General features: G+C 36.1%; 1 protein-coding gene across 5 annotated transcripts in view; it reads right to left on the bottom strand.

Moving 5' to 3' along the window:
* LOC106884322 (vacuole membrane protein 1) overlaps positions 1–22,492 on the bottom strand; it is a 90,639-nt gene that overhangs the window by 43,028 nt on the left and 25,119 nt on the right. The window contains exon 1 of one of the 5 annotated variants that reach the window (XM_014935646.3): positions 14,170–15,118. The exons of the other annotated variants lie outside the window; for them this stretch is intronic. Within the exon in view, the coding sequence (XP_014791132.1) occupies positions 14,170–14,201 (32 nt within the window). The 5' untranslated portion in view covers positions 14,202–15,118. Of the gene's footprint in view, positions 1–14,169; positions 15,119–22,492 lie in introns of those variants that run through there. 5 annotated transcript variants of the gene reach the window in all.

Raw genomic sequence — 22,492 nt, 5'->3', positions numbered from 1 at the left:
CAAACTGAATGAGCATCAAATGACATGTTGTCTTGAAACTTGTTGTTCTTTGCTGTCACGCCATAAAAGTGAACCATTTATGCATTGTATTGTTACGCGTGATGAAAAATGGATTCTTTTCAACAATAGCAAGTGTTCTGCACAGTGGTCGGATTGAGACGAAGTACCACAACACAATCCAAAAAAGAATATTTCCCAAAAAAAACTAAAGGTGTCTGTTTGGGTTCCGGCACTGTCATCTCCTACTGCTTCACGAGACCTGGTAAGTCAATTACAGTGGATGTATACATCAACTAATTGGATGAAATGATGAATTAACTTGCAATTAAACAACCGAGATTGGTCAACAGAGACAGACCAATTTTCTTGTAAGACAATGCTCGACCACATGTTGCACAAAGAACGCTACTCAAGTTACAAGAAAAGAACTTGGAAGTACTCTGTCATCCACTATATTCACCAGACCTTGTACCAACTGACAATTACATTTTCCAGGCATTAGACAACTTTTTGCAAGGAAAAAACTTCAAATCTGAAGAAGATGCAAAAACAGCCTTTCCTGATTTCATCACCTCTTGCTCTCCAGAATTCTTCGCTACCCACATAAATAAGCTACCGATAAAATGGCAAACTTGTGTTGATTTAAGTGCATACTTTGATTAACTGCATTGCTTTTGGTTGAGATAAAGTAAGATAAACTTTCAATTCAAAATCGGACATTTCATTCTTAATGACCTGATACTTAGCTGTCACTGATAATCCAGTATGGCTTAGTAGCAAAAGAACATTTTATCTTTTTATTGTAGTTGTGTGTTACCCACTCTCACTAAATATTCTACTACCCCTGCTCATCTCTATTCATCTTGTACCTTCAGGGTCCACCCTGACACTTCATCACTATTTTATCTCTTCAGCTTCACCTGGGTTACCCCCACCCACTCTCCTATAATGTTATAAGTCAAGTGACACCTCTACAGTAAGAAACTTATTCAGTTCTGACCCCTTCTTTCATATTTTAAATTCCTCATCTCCTAATGTAAAATTACCTCCCTTTAATTTAGCACCACTCAACTGAAGGGGATCTTAATCTTACAAGTTGCATAGTGGACCTCACAAGTACTGGCCCCACAAAAATAGCACCCAATACACTTTGTTAGTGGCTGATCTTAGAAAGGACATCCAGCCATAGAAACCATGCCAAAGCAGACACTGGAATGTGACACAAGTCCTTAGACCCAGTGAATCGTGTCAAGCTGTCCAACTCATGCCAGCATGGAAGATGGATGTTAAATTGTGATGATGATCTAACCTTTTCTCTTATACTTCCAGTTATTTCATTCAATTTAACACAACATTTACGCCTTTCTTTATAGTCCTTCACCATTGTTTGCAATCAATCACTGTCTTCTCCCTTGTAGTCACAATCAGACCAACCCCATCACTGCAATGTCATTTGATGACATCTCTCTAGTAGAGATTTGGGTGCACTCTTCAATGGTTCAGCCCACTGCAGAGCATTGCCTTGGGGATTCTACTCTCCTCCACACAGATCACATGTTCAACTCAGTGCCGCTGTGATTCCATCAGGATAGACTTAACACCAAACATATTTGCACCACACTACAAGAATATCTGATTGAAGATGCATCCTCACCATGAAATATTCATTATCAATTGTGTGCATACAAGGGCTTCCAGTTATAGAACTCTGCACCAACTGGCTATTGTCTAACTCTTCCAAGCATGGAAAAGTAGATATCAAAACAATGATTATGATGGTATGCATATATACACACACACACACACATATATACATACACACGCATGCACAAACACACTAAAACCATATCCTAAGGTGCCTTTGAATTATTAATTTTAAAAAAACTTTTCAATTAATCTTGCTTTCCCATTTCGCAAGGGCTTCTTGAAGTGATCATTTCTACCCAGGTATTACACAAAAAATTTTTCTTCTAAAGCATACTCTTCAAATTATCCTGGAAGAAGTAAATATATTTCAAACATTTTTTTTTCCTTCTTTTCTTATAAAATGTACTTTAAACCAAAGTAGGACACAACAGCCAAAATGGTTAAGGTAAGGCCATCCATTTTGTGGATGTAAAAACCCAGGATCTTAACAAATGGGAATAATTTACAAAGTCATTTATGTATGACTGGAACATCATCATCATCATCGTTTAACGTCCGCTTTCCATGCTAGCATGGGTTGGATGATTTGACTGAGGACTGGTGAACCAGATGGCTACACCAGGCTCCAATCTGATTTGGCAGAGTTTCTACAGCTGGATGCCCTTCCTAACGCCAACCCCTCCAAGAATGTAGTGGGTGCTTTTACGTGCCACTGGCACAAAGGCCAGTCAGGAGGTACTGGCAACGGCCACGCTCGAAATGGTGTATTTTACGTGCCACCTGCACAGGAGCCAGTCCAGCGGTACTGGCAACAAACTCGCTCGAATGTCTTTTCACGTGCCAATGTCAATAAATTGCTCCACAAAACAGAATTATATAAACCTGTTGTCAAATTGTGCTATAGCACAACTGAGCCAAATGTTTCCACATTGTGTCTGTTATGAATGTTCATGTCTCAATTATACATTCCTTATCTGTGATCTCAGAAACTAAAGATAAACTAAATAAATACAAGAAAAAGTAACATTGAAACCTTATTTGTTTGTTTACTAAAATCTATGTTTTTTTTTTGTTTTTTTTTTCCATCATTAATAATGGCAATTGATAAGAATACTACATTCCATATGACATATACATCAAAAAGATGTGACAGCTAATTTCAGAATCTCTAGAACTACAAATTCTTCAGAACTAAGAAATTCAAGTTTGTTTAGGATTTCACCATTACTCTAATAAAATACAAATTCAATATATTTAGAAGTATCTACTTTGAGCATTGGATACATTGCTAATACAATCTTTAAACATACTGCATTCCAATGGAGCTTCAGATATTTGAACGGAACAAATCATATAAGACTAACAGACTAATATCCTTTCCACTATCTAAGGTAGTAAGGACCTCCAAGATCAGCAGAAACAAAAGCCTTCAAAATGTAACTGGAAGAGTAGCAGACAATAGTATTATAGTCTTGATAGTAAATCTATGTTTAAAATGCTGAAATTTTACAAAGCAGGCAGTATATTCAGGTGACCTTATTGAAAAAAAAAAAAAAAGTAGATTCTATCACTCAGTGAATATAATGCTTAAATAAGAACTAAAGACAATTTAGTGTCAATAGCCCTAATTGGAGTCTCTATATACATTAAAAAAAATGCAACAAAATACCAGCAGTTAGTTTAACCTTTCTGATACCCACCTGCTTGGTTTTATGATCTAAAATCATTTATTTTAAATTATGTATATTTTAATTAAAAACTCCATTATAATTTATGAAAGAGCCTTTTAGCTTAATAGGGAAAGTTATTTTACTAAACCCTCCAAAATTCTTGATTATGTTCAAAATTTAATTAAAATTGATATGTAGCGTATTTCATAAACATAGTCAGAAAAGGGTTAAACTGCAAGACTGGATCAAAGAGACTTAAATAAAGAAGTAATGTTCAAGAGAGACAATCCCAAGAGAATAACAGGAAAATAAAAGGTGAAAAACAAAGAATAAAATGTTACAGACATGATGTAAATTGTGTCCATAAAACTGACGCAATAAATTGGTAAATGGAGCAAAGGTTAGGTCAAATAAAAATCTAGAACAGAAATGCTGACATAAGGTGCTAGGTGGCACTAATTAAAAGACAACTAATATGGAAGGAAGTAATTATGTAAACTCATTAAAGACTGGTTACAAAAACAATTGTATGCAATCATAACAATATAAAAAAAAAACTACCAACATCTGCTTTGATAAAAAAAAAGAAATAGTAAAAACAATAAACTGCAGTAAAAAAACAAAATCTCAGACAGTTTGATGTAGGTTTGCTCAATCTATGGTTTGTTCAGTGTAAAAATGCAGATGTGACATTTTCAGTGATAAGCCAAATTTTATATTGAGGGAAATATCTCACTTAAAGAGGGGTGGGGAAACCCTTGCCTGTGAGAGAAATTTTGCCTGCATTCAAATAGGTGCAATAACCATGTGGTCTTGGATTCAGTCCTACTACACAGCACTTTGGGTAAGTGTCTTCTACTGTAGCCCCAGGCTGATCAAAGCCTTGTAAGTGGACAGAAACTGAAAGAAGCCCACCATATAAGTGTGTGTGTGTGTATGGGTGTGTACCTTTGTCTAGACATCACGTGATGGTTATAAATGAGCACCAATGTCATACAAATGAGGTTATTCATTTCCTGTTATCAGTGAAAAACATGTCTATCTTCGGTAAAATGTTACCTTGCTTGGAAAATGGTGAGGGTTAGCAGCAGGAAGTGTATCCAGCTATAGAAAACCTGCCCCCCCCCCAATTCCAATTTATTCATACAAGCATGGAAAAGTGGACATTAAAGGATGATGATGAATCAAAAGCAACCAAATCAAAAACATTGTACCCTTACATCTCATTCTCATTTAAGTACCACGACAGGCAAATAAAAATTACTTGTATATATATATATATATATATATATATATATATATATATATATATATATATATATATATATAGGAAAATGAAAAAAAGCCAGAATGCTGAACTGGAAGCATAATTTAATAAAGATTTTTTCGACCCGAGTTTCAGGGTTATTTCCCTTCTTCAGCGTACGATAATCGCCGACCTTCGATTATATATATATATATATATATATATATATATATATATATATGTATACATACAGACTGTCCTCATTTAATGACTGAGTTACATTCCAACAGCCCCGTCGTTAAGCAAATTTGTCGTTAAACGAATATTCATAGGGTATGTATTGGTTTTTTTATAGGTATAGTGTACTGTACGTACATATAAAAACAGAATACCATACTGTATAAAGTATATGCAGTACAGGGCCAAGAATCACTAACATAAATTGTTGAAAAATGAATAAGATTATCACAAGGAAAACCTTAAAAGTTAGGATATGGATACTGTATTATTGTAGCTCAGACATCGTAAGTATGTTTGTGATTCCAGGCCCAGTACATAAGATGCCTAATAAACTTTTCTCAGGATTATATAGAAAAGGTTTAAAGGAAACTCAAACATAACTTTGTTTTACTTTGGATAAAAATTACAAAAGCAACTCATTCTTGACATGAAAATGCATGAAAAATCCCGTCAGTGTTGTTTGCTTTGTTATCGTCTTTTTGTTTTTGTTATAAATTTCTCGATAACATCGGAAAAGTTCAGTTGTCTGCCTTTCCACCTGTCGTATTGTACAGCGCACAATACAACAGTCAAAGTTTTTAAATTTTTATATTTTGTAAAATATGTAATGACGGTTCGTTAAGTTCGTTGTAACTCCGAGTGGTCGTTAAATAGGTAGGTCGTTAAATGAGGACAGTCTGTGTATATATATATATATATATATATATATATATGGCAAACTTCAATCAGTTTCCATCTAAATCTACTCCCAAGATTTTGGTTGACCTGAGGCTATAATGGAAGACATTTGCCCAAGGTGTCATGCAGTGGGACTGAACCCGAAACCATGTGGTTATGAAGCAAGCTGAATTTGTACAATTAACCCATTAGCATTTAAACCAGTCATATCCAGCCCAAGGCAGAACTGCTAGCAGGCTGGGCTAAATGCTAAGCAGCATTTCGTCCATCTCTAAATTCCAAGTTCTAATTCTGCCGAAGTCGACTTTGCCTTTCATCCTTTTAGGGTGGACAAAATAAGTACCAGTTGAACACTGGGTCAATTTAATCATCTTACTCCCCCACCCCCGAAATTGCTGGCCTTGTGCCAAAATTTGAAACCAATATTCTACCTGCCTTATGTTCAAACTGTCAAGATCTGACTTCTAGCAACTACCCTATAATTACGAAGTCTTTCTAAAAATATACGATCACATCACTGAAATCTGAAAGCTACAGGATAATGCATGATTAATTCAAAAGAATGTGAATTAAATAAGCATTACATTTGAGGAAGTAATCTGAATGCCAAATAGTTAAATGATGATGATGATGATGAATCCAGAGTGAATGCAACCAAAATTTCATCTACACCTCGTTCTCTAAATATTCATTTGAGAACAAAAATTTTAAGTCTTAAAATCGAAATTCACATATAGGCGCAGGAGTGGCTGTGTGGTAAGTAGCTTGTTTCCCAACCACAAGGTTTAGGGTCCAGTCCCACTGCGTGGCACCTTGGGCAAGTGTCTTCTACTATAGCCTCGGGCCGACCAAAGCCTTGTGAGTGGATTTGGTAGACGGAAACTGAAAGAAGCCCGTCGTATATATGTACATATGTGTATTTGTGTGTCTGTGTTTGTCCCCCCACCATCGCTTGACAACCGATGCTGGTGTGTTTACGTCCCTGTAACTTAGTGGTTCGGCAAAAGAGACCGATAAAATAAGTACTAGGCTTCCAAAGAATAAGTCCTGGGGTCGATTTGCTCGACTAAAGGCAGTGCTCCAGCATGGCCGCAGTCAAATGACTGAAACAAGTAAAAGAGTATGTATATGCTGCAAACAAGATTAAGATCCATTATTCTACTTAATACAAATGTGCCTGCACAAGTTCATATGCACTTACTGTTTACCCCCTGGCAAAAATAAAGACTCCCTACCACTGCTCTGGAATACTTAATTTATTTATAGGTTTCAGTAACACTATTATTGTGATCAGCTGCTATTTATTATCTTATCAAGATTAAACACTGAAAGCTGTAATCAAAACAGCTGAAAAGACATGTTAAGAGGGCAGGGAGAAATCTAACTGTTGATTAATGTAGAGCCTAAGATATATGGCTCCTGTCAATAAGAATAACACATAACTTGAATAGAACATTGTGAACGAGGCACACAAATTGAAACTAATGAGTAAAATATACTTCTTGGAGTGTAGATTTCATTCATAACTTTCATGGCATTCTTCTTTTATCTTTTATACTTGTTTCAGTCATTGGACTGTGGTCATACTGGAGCACTGCCTTTAAAAGGTTTAGTCAAACAAATCAACATAAAACAACCCAACGCCAGTTGTCAAATGGTGGTGGGGAACAAACAAAAGATACACACACACGCTTCTATATGATGGGCTTCATTCAGCTTCCCAAATCCACTCACAAGGTTTTAGTCAGCCCGATGTTATAATAGGGACCTTTGCCACATAGTGGGATTGATCTCAGAACCATGTGGTTGGAAAGCAAACTTCTTACCACACTGCCACATCTGCACCTGTATGTAACTTTCTTCTTCTTATAAGTTTCTTTGAACTCTTACAGATAACTTTATATTACTGGCTGGTTTATTTTAGATATCAAATGTCTACATTCCCATGCTAGCATGGGTCATACAGAATTTGTTGAGGAAGAGTTTCTGCAGCTGGATGCCCTTCTTGTTTCCAACCCTAACCTGTTCCTGAATGAGATAATATTTCCTCATGGCTACTCTTGCTTTTCACGTAAGACTGGAAACCAACACCACTTGTATGACAGAGATGCTCATTTACAACCATTAGATGATGTCAAGACAAGGGTACACACACACACACACACACACACACAAACTTATAAATTGTAATTAAACATGGTATCTTGTGTGAGAAGGAGGTTGTATAAACATTCAATTAAGATATTTTAAAACTAAAAATAACAGAACAGTTATCAATGGGATGACTTGATATTGATAGCATTCGTTATGATGACAAGTATTGCAGTTGATCCGATCAATGGAAAAGCTTGCTCATGAAATTAACGTACAAGTGGCTGAGCACTCCACAGACACACAACTTCAACATATTTCTCAGGGAGGTTCAGCAGGACGGAGTGTGACAAAGCTGGCCCTTTGAAATACAAGTACAACTCATTTTGGCCAGCTGAGTGGACTGGAGCAACATGAAATAAAATGTCTTGCTCAAGGACACAATGCACTGTCAAGTACCAAAGTCACAACCTTATGATAGTAAGATGAATGCCTTAACTACTTGTTGTTGTTGGCACTCCGTTGCTTATGACATCGAGGGTTCCAGTCGATCCGATCAACGGAACAGCCTGCTCGTGAAATTAGCGTGCAAGTGGCTGAGTACTCCACAGACATGTGTACTCTTAACGTAGTTCTCGGGGATATTCAGAGCGACACTATGACAAGGCTGACCCTTTGAATTAGAGGCACAACAGAAACAAGAAGTAAGAGTGAGAGAAAGTTGTGGTGGAAGAGTACAGCAGGGTTCACCACCATCCCCTGCCGGAGCCTCGTGGAGCTTTAGGTGTTTTCACTCAATAAACACTCACAACGCCCGGTCTGAGAATTGAAACCGCGATCCTATGACCGCGAGTCCGCTGCCCTAACCACTGGGCCATTGTGCCTCCACTGCCTTAACTACTAAGTCATGCACTAAGAAAAGAGCCACACATTAATTATAATAGCTAATTGCATACATTAATCATACACAGACTGTATATGAAATAGGGATTCCTCACACATTCAGTACAACATTCAACAAGCTTAACATTTGCTAGTTTGCTACACATGGATTAACAAATTAGAAAATGTGCAATTGGCATTAAAGCAGAGATTATAGATCCCTTTCGTTGAGAAGATATGCTTACAGACAATAATGCTCTGTAATAGTACATTTGTTGTTGTTGTTGTTGCCTTTATTATAAATAGTAATCCTCTTCCCTTGTGGCAGCGCTATTGTTTGAAGTTAGACATCTTAACCTCACTTTCTGATATAACTCCCTCACTATCTTGCTGAATAATCGCAAACCATTACTGCAAGTCATTAATCTATCTTATATCTGATTAAAACTAATTTATGCAGATGTTACACTGTGAAGCTAACACTTCAATTAACACTAGATTAACCTCTCATCTTATTTTATCCTGACAAATGAATCAAAGGAAATGACTGGAGAAGGAAACAAAGTGAAGTCAAGAACTTACTTAAATTACATACGTTACCATTTAGGAAATCACCTTAAGCATTTCATCTGTTGTATAAGATGGATCATATATATTCTAACTGTTAGATATAGGATGTCAGGTTTAGCTTCTTAAACAGACATTGTCTTTGTTAATGAAAAATTACAAATTATTATAAATATTACAACACTGGTTTCCCAGTCATATGGTTCTGGGTTCAATTCCACCGCGTGCCACCCTGGGCAAGTGTCTTCTGCTACAGCACCAGGCTGACCAAAGCCTTTTGAGTAGATCTGACAGATGAAATCTGAAAGAAGCCCATCGTGTGTGTGTGTGTGTGTGTATCTGTGCACATATGTGTGCATGTGTACATCTAACTAGAGAAGAGAACTTGCTTCAACAAATTCTGTCTGACCCTTGCAAGCATGGAAAAGCAGATGTTAAATGATAACGATGACTGCAATATCCTGATGATGTGAAAATTGCATGTCATCCTTCAGGGGAGAGATAAATATATAAAGTACCAGTCAAATATGGAGGTTAGTTTGATTAATTGATTACATACTTCCCGCAGAAACATATGACTTAGTACCAGTGTCAGAAATCAACATTTTAATAACTTATTTTGCTCTGAAGTAAACCGTCAAAAAAGACCCACTGGAAACAACAGTAAGCCAGGTGTCAGTGACTAGTTGACCATACAGAAAGACTTAAGAAGAGTATGTACAATGTTTATAACATGCTTAAAAAGTAATCTATGGTATGTTGAGACTATACATGATTACTGATATATGCTGTAATTGTGATATTGTTTCATCAAGAGAGTGTAGCAGTACCCACAACATTTTTCTGGTCCTCTCAGACTGGTGAGAGAGAGGGAGAAAGGTATCCTCAAACCAGAACCCTGGCCCAAATGCTTGCAAGAGAATGGACTCAGCTAAAGGCAGTAAAGGACTAGGCAGTGGTGTTAAAACCAAAGCAAGGGAGATATATCCCTGCCCTATAACTATGGTAACTGAAATATTTGTGGGTGTGTGTATGGACATATGTATGTATACACACACACACATATTCCCTGCAACTATGGTTATAGATACATACTCTGTGGTGAATGAGTAGAAACATAAGACCAAGAAGAATCTTTACAAGGGACATAACAAATTCTCTCATGTTTGAGCATCCAGTACACTCTTCCACACACAAATGCTACTTTCTCTGTTAATCTTCCTGTGATTGCACTTCTTGTGTGTGTCCACAGCTTGCACTGGATACACCATACTGAATTCCTACCCACACATTTCCTACAAATTAAGGCCATTTACTTGAAGTAGGTAGAGTCCTATCTGCTTCCCTGCTTATTAGAACTTCAGACTTTACTAAGTTAGGCCCTTCAATTCCAGGTTTTGTTTTCACAACTAGAATTTCTTTTCTAATTCTGTTACTATTCTTTAATCACAACTGTAGATATAAACATCCCAATCCCATCCAGTTATGATTATATATATATATATATATAAAATTGTTAAAGAGGACAACAAACATTAAGGAAAAGCAAATATCTCAAGTCATATACATTATTATTGGGAAAAAAATTCAATAATAACGTATATGACTTGAGATGCTTGCCTTGCCTTAAGGTTTGTTGTCCTCTTTAACAATTATATGTCCGCTATATGAATTCATACAGACATTAATATATTTACAGAACAGATTTACATGGAGTGTAAAAGATATAGAAAACTAAGGTGAGATGTCCGACAGCTGTTTCTGGGGGCTCAGAATTATATAATAGTTGTAATATCGGTGGATGTAATGTGCAAAAAGTCAAGAATATGCAACCAGTAGTGGATGCATATAAAATATTACTGTAAATTCTGCCTCCACCTGCAGGGTAGAGAGACTGGCATGTATGATTATATATATATATATATATATATATATATATATATATATATATATATATATATATATAATAGGACTGGAGGAAGGGATAGTGCAGACTGTCAAAGGCAGTTAGGATTGATGCTGTTATCCCACTTAAGCTACTGCAAGTCATTGATAGTAGAAGAGACATGAACCGGGAAAGAATTTCAAAGGGTGAACATAGTGAGGTGGATGGAGAGAATGTAGTAATTACATGGACTAGAGGCTAAACACCAATGAGGACAATGAAAGAAGAGGAGAGACAAGTGAGTTGGGAGTGCCTGGGTAGAAGTGGCATGAGACCACACAGCTCCAAGAAGCAGAGATCATTGTAGTAATAGCAGAAAAAGTAGTATGAGGAAACAGCACGTCTGTAGGCTAATGGCTTGAACATGTCTGCAAGTGATTTAAGCCAACCAGTCCAATGGCCTTTCTCTGAATGTGTGCTTGACCAAGGTATTTCAATTCGTGTCACTCTGCTGTAAATAAGCACCAGCCTATTTTTGATGCAGCCTTCTCCCTCTCCAGCTTGTCACACACCCACAATGTTCCACTGGGTCAAGGATGGGAGGTCCCGGTGCATGTCTGTATCTATTTGCAACTACATACGCATTAAGGAAAGTGTAGTACAGGCTACCAAATCACACTCGCTTACAAACGACAGCAATGCTTTTATATACGCACAAACACTAAATATGAGTACTGATACCCTTATTTTTACAATTTGCAGCTGTTTTAAATCGTAAATTAACAGAGTGTCTGTATTTTACATAATTACCTAATCTTTATGTCCCTTTGAGGTACACATAACTAATCAGATGCATTAATGAGATATTAGTGACAATGTCTCGTCCAGGTTATTATTACATCTCAGTTTATCATATACAAGTTGATGATGCGATCTTTTATTTTTAGCTTTTCCATAAACACGTTTCTTTTATTAATCTATATAATAGGGTTGGAGTAAGGGCACAGTTGAATATCTTTCCTGTTATTAACCTTTCGACTGTGAACTAGAACCTCTGGTAAACGAAGTAAGCAGTTTCTCCTTGACCAGGGCACGCAACGAAATAGCTGAAGTAAGGTTCAGATATAGATAATAGTGAAGAAACAATAAAGGCATATTTTGTGCATGAGAAAAATAGCTAATTACATAAACTATAATATCAATAAGAATAACCAGTGATAAAGGAAGCTACGAAGGACTGTCTACGAGATCGCTTCACTGGCTAGAAACAATAGCTGACAATTTTTTTATTTTCACCCAAACATTTAATAAGAGAAAGATATACACATAAACCAACTCCTAAAAAAGGGAATGTTCACAACCGAAATGCCTTTAGTCAATTGATCGGTCCTGTAGCTAAACAACAACAATCATTTATTTGATGGAATACCAGTTTAGTTTTTTAATGCGCCACCGGTCGGGATAACCCCTCTCTGTTTTATGACATCTCACTTGTGTTCATCACTCACGGAAAGCTACTTCGTTACCAATTGTTTTTATTTTTGTATCGAATTCAAAACTGTAAACGATGATGTCCTCAAACGACTACCTTCGGTCAGAACAATCACCTGATTCTCCTTTCTCTTTCTCTCTCATTGTGTGTGTGGCCGACAAACTAAATATCTCGCGTCATTTTATGAGCTAAACCGCTATGGGATACCTTCCTTAAAACAACATATAAATGACGTTATATTTTAATTTACCTATTTAAAAACGAAAACACGCAGCATAATTCTGCATGCTTCGAAAGACCCCAAAACTTAATTTCAATAATTTCTCAAACACACACACATATATATATATATATATACATATTCCTTCAACTCGTTCGTTCAGTGAAATTGTTAGCCGGGTGCAACGGGAGAGAGTTTCTTATAATAAATCAGATATGTGCATGCTTGGCATCGAATGGTGTGTTGAAAACTGAAAGTGACTCGTCCACGATATGACTGATAATAACATTCATATGCAAGAGGACGATCGTATGTAAGAAGCAGAAATGAGAAGACGACAAAGAAAACTAAAAAGTTACAAGTATCTCACACGTGTGTGTAAAATATATCACAGACAACACTCACGAATATATATACAGATAGATATATACAGAAACACACACACACATAAATATCATATTCAAACGCAGGTGTGTACAAATCTACAAGGCATGCAGATATACACAAATGCATGAATAACAATAAAATGTACTTATACTATACACTTTAAATGCATATATGTATATGTATGACACGTGATTATATATGTATAACGTATACAGATGTGTTACACGCGTGCACAACGAGCCAAATGAACAACTACGTCGCCGTTCAATGCCAGTAACAGCAGCTAAATAGCCCTCCAACCATATCCTCCTCTGTCTTAAGAATGGACATACTGATATAGTCCGAATACAAAAAAGGTGTGAGGTCACAGTTAGAATGCGTTTGATCATGTTTGCACGACCAGGGCTGACCTAGGGCTAAACAGGAACATGCATGACATGCGTATATATTATATTCTCATAAATACCAAACGTGTGTGTGTGTATATATATATATATATATATTTATTTATTTATTTATTTATGTGTTTCAGCCAAGTGGCTGCGGTCATGCTGGTGCACATATCGTGGGATATATAATAATTGCTCATTAGAAGCCTTCGTTTTTACTTACATTCCATTCAGCCTTAACAGAAAAGATATTGATTTATAAACATTCAACAGATAACAGCATCGAGAATATAAGCTGTGTATGTTTATGTGTACAAATAAACAGATCTATTTGAAATGGAAAATGACAATAAATTAGGATACTAACAAAATGTTATAATCAAACCATCATTTTAAACCTTTTAAGCCCATCCCCCAAAAGGCGAGAAATATTACTACTGAATACTTAAAGAAAAAAATTAATAAAAGTGATGTATCAGATGAAATAAACAATCAATTATTATTCCAGTTCTATATTAAACTATTGTTTTTCAAAACGGAAAGATGCAATCATCACCAATCCAAGCATGTGTATGTGGGGGGTTTCATGTTAGCTTTGGGGTTGTCTGAGCATCTATGTAAACAAATTAACTGTAGTCTAGTATGGACCTTTATATATATATATATATATACACACACACACACACACACAACCAATAACATGCTCTGTGATGCTTTCGTTCATGTGCTAATAGTTACCATCGGTGTAATAATAAGAATAACTTTTGGCACTTACTTTGATCTGGCAGTCCGCTTTTTTTTCGACATATTTTCAAATTAAAGAGACCGTTGTGTCGTTGTGTATGTGCGTGTGTGTGTGCGTGTATGCGTGGTTGTGTGTCTGGTCGTTCGAGATATAAATGACAGAAATCGAGATGGATAATCACTCTGAAGCAAGAAGCAGTCCCCCAAACGTTATCTGATACTTATGTGACATCTGTATTTGTAGTATCTATTACACATATAATACATATACATGTAATTTTTAGACTGACAGCGGTGGATTAGCAGAATCGTTAGAGCGTTGGACAAAATGCTTTGCAGAATTTAGTTACGGCCCTTTACGTTCCGAGTTTAAATCTCGCCAGGTCGACGACTTAAATCGTTTATTATTCTGGGAATCGATAAAAAAAAACACACACACACCAGTCGAGAACTGAAGTCATTATGATCGACTGATCTCCCACATACACATAAGAACAAATATGGATTTTCACCCGTTGATGGATATATCTGACCAAAGAGATGTCAAGCAATTTGACTATTTATCTACCTTAGAACATGGATAAAGTAAAACAGAACACACACGTCTGTGTGTGCGCGTGCGCGCGCGCGCTTTTATTGGAACTGAAACAATTCCATATCCTCTGTAACAAATGCATGTAGCTGTATGTACGGGTGTGTGTGTGCATATAGATATATGGGTGTACGTATGTGTACATGCACCAAAATTTAAATAAGGGTAGCTATTAAATACACGATTAAATTCTTGATTAGTTTAAATTATCTCCATTTTTCTGAAAAGGTATAACAATCACTTGGTGGTAACTGGGACAATTTCAAATGAAAAGTGGGGATATTCCCATGAATCCTCCAACATGACATACCTTTAAGGAAAAGACTGTCTGGAGGTAAGAGAACAGCTGTGGACATGTGTGTTTGCCTCAACAGGCATAACCTTAACTCTAGCTGAGAGCGCATTTTGACATATACATATATTCTTTTACTTGTTTCAGTCATTTGACTGCGGCCATGCTGGAGCAAAAAAAAGAACAGAATATATTTATGACCTTAATCATCTTTTTTGTGCTGAGTGTTTTTTTATTTTTTTATTTTTTATTTTATATACACATATCGTTATCATTCTACTTTCGCTTTCCATGCTGGCAAGGGAATGACAATTCATCAGGATTCAATGGATCATAACACCACATCTTCCACTGTGTCATTTTTGTCATGGCTTCTACAGATGGATGCCCTTTCTAACATCAACCACTTTACAATGTTCAGAGTGCATTTTTCATGGTGCCAGCACTAAAAGGGTTGCATTACTACAAGTAAGACTAAAGAGTCTTTTTAAATTTGGCCTTGTCATTGTTCAGATAAATTATCAAGCACTTAGAGTGTACTGGGTGCCTTTTGTGCCACCAGAACTGTTTGGTTACCCTGTGACTTTCAAAGCAAAAGAGAGTAACTCTATGATGTAAAAAGACAGATTTACTGTGAGAGAAGTGAAAAGTAGCATCGAAGGGTTAATGAGAAAGAATTAAATGATAAGATAGTGAAAGGGTTGTGTAGGAGGTGTGCAGTATCAGCAAAGATTATACACTGGTGGTACATTATACATAGCTGTGCATGAAGGTAAGATAAGATGAAAGTAAATAATGTGGGGGGAATGGAAATGTAAAGGGGGTAGAGTATACCTATCTACTAGACAGATATATATGGGTTTGTTGGTGTGTTTATGTCCCCCCATACCTTAATGGCTGGCAATAGACCAATAGAATAAGTACCAGACTTAGAAAAATAAAAAATACTGGAACCAATCCATTCAACCAACATTCAAGTCAGTGCCCCAGCATGACCACAGTCTAATGACTGAAACAAATAAAAGCTAAAATATATATATATCCCAGCCACATGGTTTTGGGTTCAGTCCCACTGCATGGCACCTTGAGCAAGTATCTTCTGCAATAACCTCAGGCCGACTGAAGCCTTGTGATTGAATTTGGTAGGTGGAAGTTACCGTTGTGTAAGTGCTTGTGCCTCCTGACATATATATATGCTCAGGAGTGGCTGTGTGGTGAGAAGCTTGCTTCCCAACCACATGGTTCCAGGTTCAGTCCCACTGTGTGACACCTTGGGCAAGTGTCTTCTACTATAGCCTTGGGCCAACTAAAGCCTTGTGAGAGGATTTGGTAGACGGAAACTGAAAGAAGCCCGTCGTATATGTGTGTGTGTGATTATGTCTGTATGTGTGTGTGTGTGTCCCCACCGTCACTTGACCACCGATGTTGGTGTGTTTACGTCCCCGTAACTTAGCAGTTCGGCAAGAGACTACTAGAATAAGTACTAGGCTTACAAAAAATAAGTCCTGGGGTTGATTTGTTTGACTAAAGGTGGTGCTCCAGCATTGTTGCAGTCAAATGACTGAAACAAGAATAAAAGAATATATATATATATATATATATATATATATATATAGACAGACAGACAGATAGATTTATCTTTTGCCAGACAATAGATGCTTAAATTCCTAATTTAAGGTGGCGAGCTGGCAGAAACATTAACATGCCGGGCAAAATGCTTAGTGGCATTTCGTCTGTCTTTACGTTCTGAGTTCAAATTCCGCCAAGGTTGACATTGCCTTTCATCCTTCCAGGGTCGATAAACTAAGTACCAGTTGCATACTGGGGCCGACATAATCGACTGGCCCCTGTCCCCAAAAATTTTGGGCCTTGTGCCTAGAGTAGAAAAGAATATTGAACAACTCATATTTCCCAGACTTCTTTTTCCTGCATTTACAATCATTTTGAAGCTCCAAATTTCTCATTAGGCATTATTACATCTCTAAAATATATTTTATGCTGTTAACCAGCCTTAATTGAGCAAACATATCAAAGATCATCCAATCATGACCTTTCCACTTTTTTGTAAATCACATTGTCCAACGTGTCTTAGTTTTTAGAAAAATGGTAGGATCTGAACTGAAGGAATTTGGCTACTATTTCTAGCATATCAAGCAATCTCACAGATACTTGTCATTGATTCATATCTCTCGACATTGTCAACAAGGGCAATAATTCTAGAAATTCATGCCATACATTATATCACTACCCACTCCCATCACCTGTTAAGTTACGTTATAAATGGCTCATCACTTTAAAAGACCCAACATTAAGCGTTTTGCGGGGGGGGGGGGGTTACTGCAGAGTTCACATACAATTCATTGCACCATGTATACATGAAAGTGTCATTCCACTAAACCTTCAGCTACCTAAGCAAATTATTTTCATTTGCTTTGTTTAGACATCCCTACAATATAATAAGATCTAAATTTATTTCATCTATTTATTATTTTTTTATTTTTTAATAAAACAATTATATAGGTTCATCAATCATACTGAAGTCAAGTTTGTCACTCATCAGTCTGGAAACTCATAAAATATGTACAAGGCATGTTTAAATGAATGACACGAACACCTAACCTAGTCTCTGCGTAACAAATCAGGCTATCAGCTATGCTTATGGCATAATGAGATTATGGATTTAACTGACCATCATAATAAATTGTTATTCTTAAGCATGTTTGTTAGCGTGTCTATGTGGTAAGAAGTTTGCTTCTTAACTACATGGTTCCAGGCACAGTCATTCTGTGTGACACCTTGGGTAAGTGTCTTCTACTATAGCCTCAGGTCAACCAAAGCCTTGTGAGTGGATTTGGTAGACGGAAACTGAAAAAGTCTATCACATATACATATACGTGTGTGTATGTGTGTGTCTTTGTGTCTGTATTTTTACCCCACCACTGCTTGACAACCAGTGTTGGTGTGTTTACATCCTTGTAACTTAGAGATTCAACAAAAAGAGAATGATAGAATGAGTACCGGGCTGAAAAGATAAGTACTGGTTGCAGTCTAATGACTAACTCAAGTAAAAGATTAATTCTAAAATTCATATATTCACATGAATTATTTAATGTCATGGAGGTAGTACAGGTGTTATGAAAATAGTCGGCTGGAACAGGCTAACAGTAACAATACATATGATGCTAATCAAATGCTGTGGCAACTCACATATCCAGCATTGGTATATGCCCAGCCTTTAGCATTACAAATATTCCATGGTGTTCTAATATTCAGAAATCATTAAGACAAGATTAAAAAGTATTGACACAAGAATAATAAGAACCCACCAACTCAATAGAATAACCTACTAACACATTATTCCACAAAACAAATGAATATAACACACTGAGAGAGAATAATGGATTAACCTAGTAATACAAAGAAGCAAACACTTGAATGCAATGAGTGAATATCTAGGACATAGTCAACATATCCCAATGTTAATAAGGCCCACCATGCAAAGATGATATCAAGACTTTCTTCAAAGGAACACAAAAGGAAAAAAAAAATGTCTTAATGGAAAAATCCAGGATGTGGAGATGAACGAGAGAATTAACAATGGACTGGAAGGCAAAATCAATTTCAGAGACAGGAAAAAATATGCATACACACAAACACACACACAAATACACACATATACTCTTTTACTTGTTTCAGTCATTTGACTGCCGCCATGCAGGAGCACCGCCTTTAGTCGAGCAAGTCGACCCCAGGACTTATTCTTTGGAAGCCTAGTACTTATTCTATCAGTCTCTTTTTACCGAACCGCTAAGTTACGGGGACGTAAACACACCACCATCGGTTGTCAAGCGATGCTGCGGGACAAACATATACACACACATACATACATACGTGTGTATATATATATATATATATATATATATATATATACATATATACATATATACGACGGGCTTCTTTCAGTTTCCGTCTACCAAATCCACTCGTAAGGCTTTGGTCAGCCCGAGGCTATAGTAGAAGACACTTGCCCAAGGTGTCATGCAGTGGGACTGAACCCGGAACCATGTGGTTGGTAAGCAAGCTACTTACCACACAGCCACACACACATATTTATGAATATGTATGTATATTTCTAATCTCTTTTCTCATCTATAGAGGGAACATCTCTAAAACCTCTCTCATATTTTCAAATAACTGTTATAGCCTTTAGTTTTAGTTAATACATAACTGGACTCACACACATCTTTCTTTCTCATATGGATAAATCTGAATCTCCTAGATCCTATTTTGCTTTTTCCTTTCTCAAATCCTTTGTAAAAACAATATTGTTTAGACTTTTTGCACTGAAGAGTACAGTGATATATAATTAATTTAATTTAATCTAACTAATTTAATTAAGTCTATTCAACCATGAATTTGCATGATTTTTATATCGCTGTACAAAACGATCATCACATGAGTTAAAATTCTCTTATATATTTTAACACCTTCTCTTCTCCATTTTTATCAAAATTGTTGAGTTTTATGGGATTTCTTTCCATAAATTCACAACACACTATATACAAGTATTATTTTCATATTTGCAATATTACGCCAGTGAGCTACCAACAGAATATGAAGAATCTATATTAGAAATCTGTTTTTGGAAACCTCCAAATTAAAGGACAAATCTAATTCAACCTTTTTACACATATATCACATATGAATATGTTTATCTATACATGTGTGTGTGTATATATATATATTATGTACATACACACATACATTGTTAAACGATGATGAAACACGTATGAGTATGTATATATACACATGCATACAAGTACATATGCATGTATGTATATATATATATATGTGTGTGTGTGTGTGTATGTATGTATATATATATATATATGTGTGTGTGTGTGTGTATGTATGTATATATATATATATGTGTGTGTGTGTGTGTATGTATGTATATATATATATATGTGTGTGTGTATGTATGTATATATATGTATGTATGTGTATGTATATATGTATATATATGTATGTATGTGTATGTATATATGTATATATATGTATGTATGTGTATGTATATATGTATATATATGTATGTATGTATGTGTATGTATATATGTATATATATGTATGTATGTATGTGTATGTATATATATATATATATATATATATATATATATATATATAAACATAATTAAGGGATCAGCAAGCATTTACACACATATCACATATGAATATGTTTATATATACATGTGTGTGTGTATATATATATATATATATATATATATATATTAATTGTTGATTTATTAATAAATTAATAAATTGATAAATCTTTACCCTTTTAATTTGTAATTATATATATATATATATATATATATATATATATATATATATATATATATATATATATATATATATATATATACATATATACAGTGGAGAGAACCTGTGAAAGACATGGGATGAGGTGGTGAAGCATCACAGAGGCAATGACAAGCAGGCAAGACCTGGAGATATGCTGTGCCCGAGAAGACCCGGCAAGCCAAGTGAGATCGTAGCCATGGCTGATGACAGCGTCGCATAACTGGCCTCTTTGAAAGTACCCCTTCAATCATTAAGCAATATGCTGTGCTTGAGAAGACCGATGCCAGTGCTGCCTGACTGGCACCTGTGCTGGGGTATGTAAAAAGCACCATTCGAGCATGGTCAATGCCAATGCTGCTTGACTGGCTTCCTCTTATGCCTAATTATTTCTCTCAATACATGTTCACTTTCTTGTACATGAACACTGATGTTGCACATCCAATAGAGCATGTTGTCTTCATTCCTTTCTGGTCTTTGCATGTTCTCCACATTCAGGGCCTATGTTTCACTGTCATGTAATTCACACACAAACATACAATCAGCCTTTCACTCAGAAAGAGAGAGCTTTTGTTGCCAATAGAGGTAATAACTCCCCAAACTTTCTCCATTTTACTATTATTCTGGCAACTTTCCTCCACACTTTTGTAACTGAAACTATCTACTACCTCTAGGGAGCCTCCTGAGTATTTGAAAAAAAATCTATCTTCCATGAATTCTTTGAGTTTATCGCTCCTTCACATCTACCACATACAAATACATTCCCTGTTAGTGGGATTAATGAAAACTGTTGGTGGAGAGGACAGTATTAAGGTTGGATGTCAAGTGAAATGGTTCCTGGTAGTGAGAAAGTTTAGTGGTGCACATATGTGAGTGTGGGTAGATGCACACACATACTTATATGCCCATATGCCCCATTGACCCCACATCTAGATGCACTGTCGCCACCAATTTCCTGTCCAACCACACGGCGAAAGAAACTCCATTTTCTCAAGTAACTGCTGTCACTTACTAAGCTATTCTGTGACATCAAATGACCTTCCTTGACCAATTGCAGCCCATTTACCAGTAGCCATCTTAGACTTCCAGCACCTCCCCATTCATTCAGATTCTGACCAACCTGAGGAGAGGCTCTGTTATAGCTTGGAGGACTATAATAAACAAGAGGGGGCTGAGAACTGATCCCCGGTAGACTCCTACTTGCACACTAAATTTCTTTGCTATACTCATTGGCAACTTTCACATACTGACAGCGTACCTGTACATGGCTTTTACAGCTCTCGCTAACCACTCATCTATCCCTAGCTTTCACATTGCCCATCAGATAAGCGTGTGGGAGAAATATACTATATATATACACACCCACACTTACATGCACCTACACATACACAAATGCACATATGTTCACACATACACACAAATATATTTGTTTTTGAGTTATTAAATTTTAATCATTTTAAGCATTAAAAATATAGTTATTTCCACATTTAATGTATTATGTAATAATGATAATAATACATATACAATGAACATTTTTGACACCTAATAATATATTATGACTGATGAATCTGACCCAGCACTTGGGTTAGTTTTTTTGTTTTACTGATACTAGAGGGCTGAAACACATAATTAACCTGAGACAGATGTGAATGCAGAGCACATTGCAATCTGACTATATACCACAAGGTATTATGTGTGATGCCCTACTCATTCTTCCACACACCTGTTTATTTATAACAAAGTAATCTTTCAACCTGTGAGCAAATGACTGTAGCAGTAAATGTAGGACTATTGACAATAATAACTCAACAAAAATACAAAAGATTTTATGCACACATCAAAACATAGTAGCAGTGGCTATATTTCATCACAATAGCTAAATATTTGTAAATTCAACACTACAAAATCTTTCAACCTGTGAGCAAAATGTCATGTAAACAATAACAAAAAATAAAGTGCAAATAACAATAAATGCATTTTAGAACACACACGAAAACAATGAATTAAGATTACTTATAGCAAGCAAAGATAGAGAAGGAATTCACAGAAAACATTATTTCAATAACTTGCGTAAGCAGTCAAAGCAATCCTACTTTATCTTCCTTACTTTCA

Source organism: Octopus bimaculoides, chromosome 1 (assembly GCF_046866305.1).
Source record: "Octopus bimaculoides isolate indiv1 chromosome 1, ASM4686630v1, whole genome shotgun sequence".
In the NCBI taxonomy this organism is placed as follows: Eukaryota; Metazoa; Mollusca; class Cephalopoda; order Octopoda; family Octopodidae; genus Octopus; species Octopus bimaculoides.
Note: the sequence above shows the minus strand (reverse complement) of the source record. Positions and strands in the feature narration are given on the sequence as shown.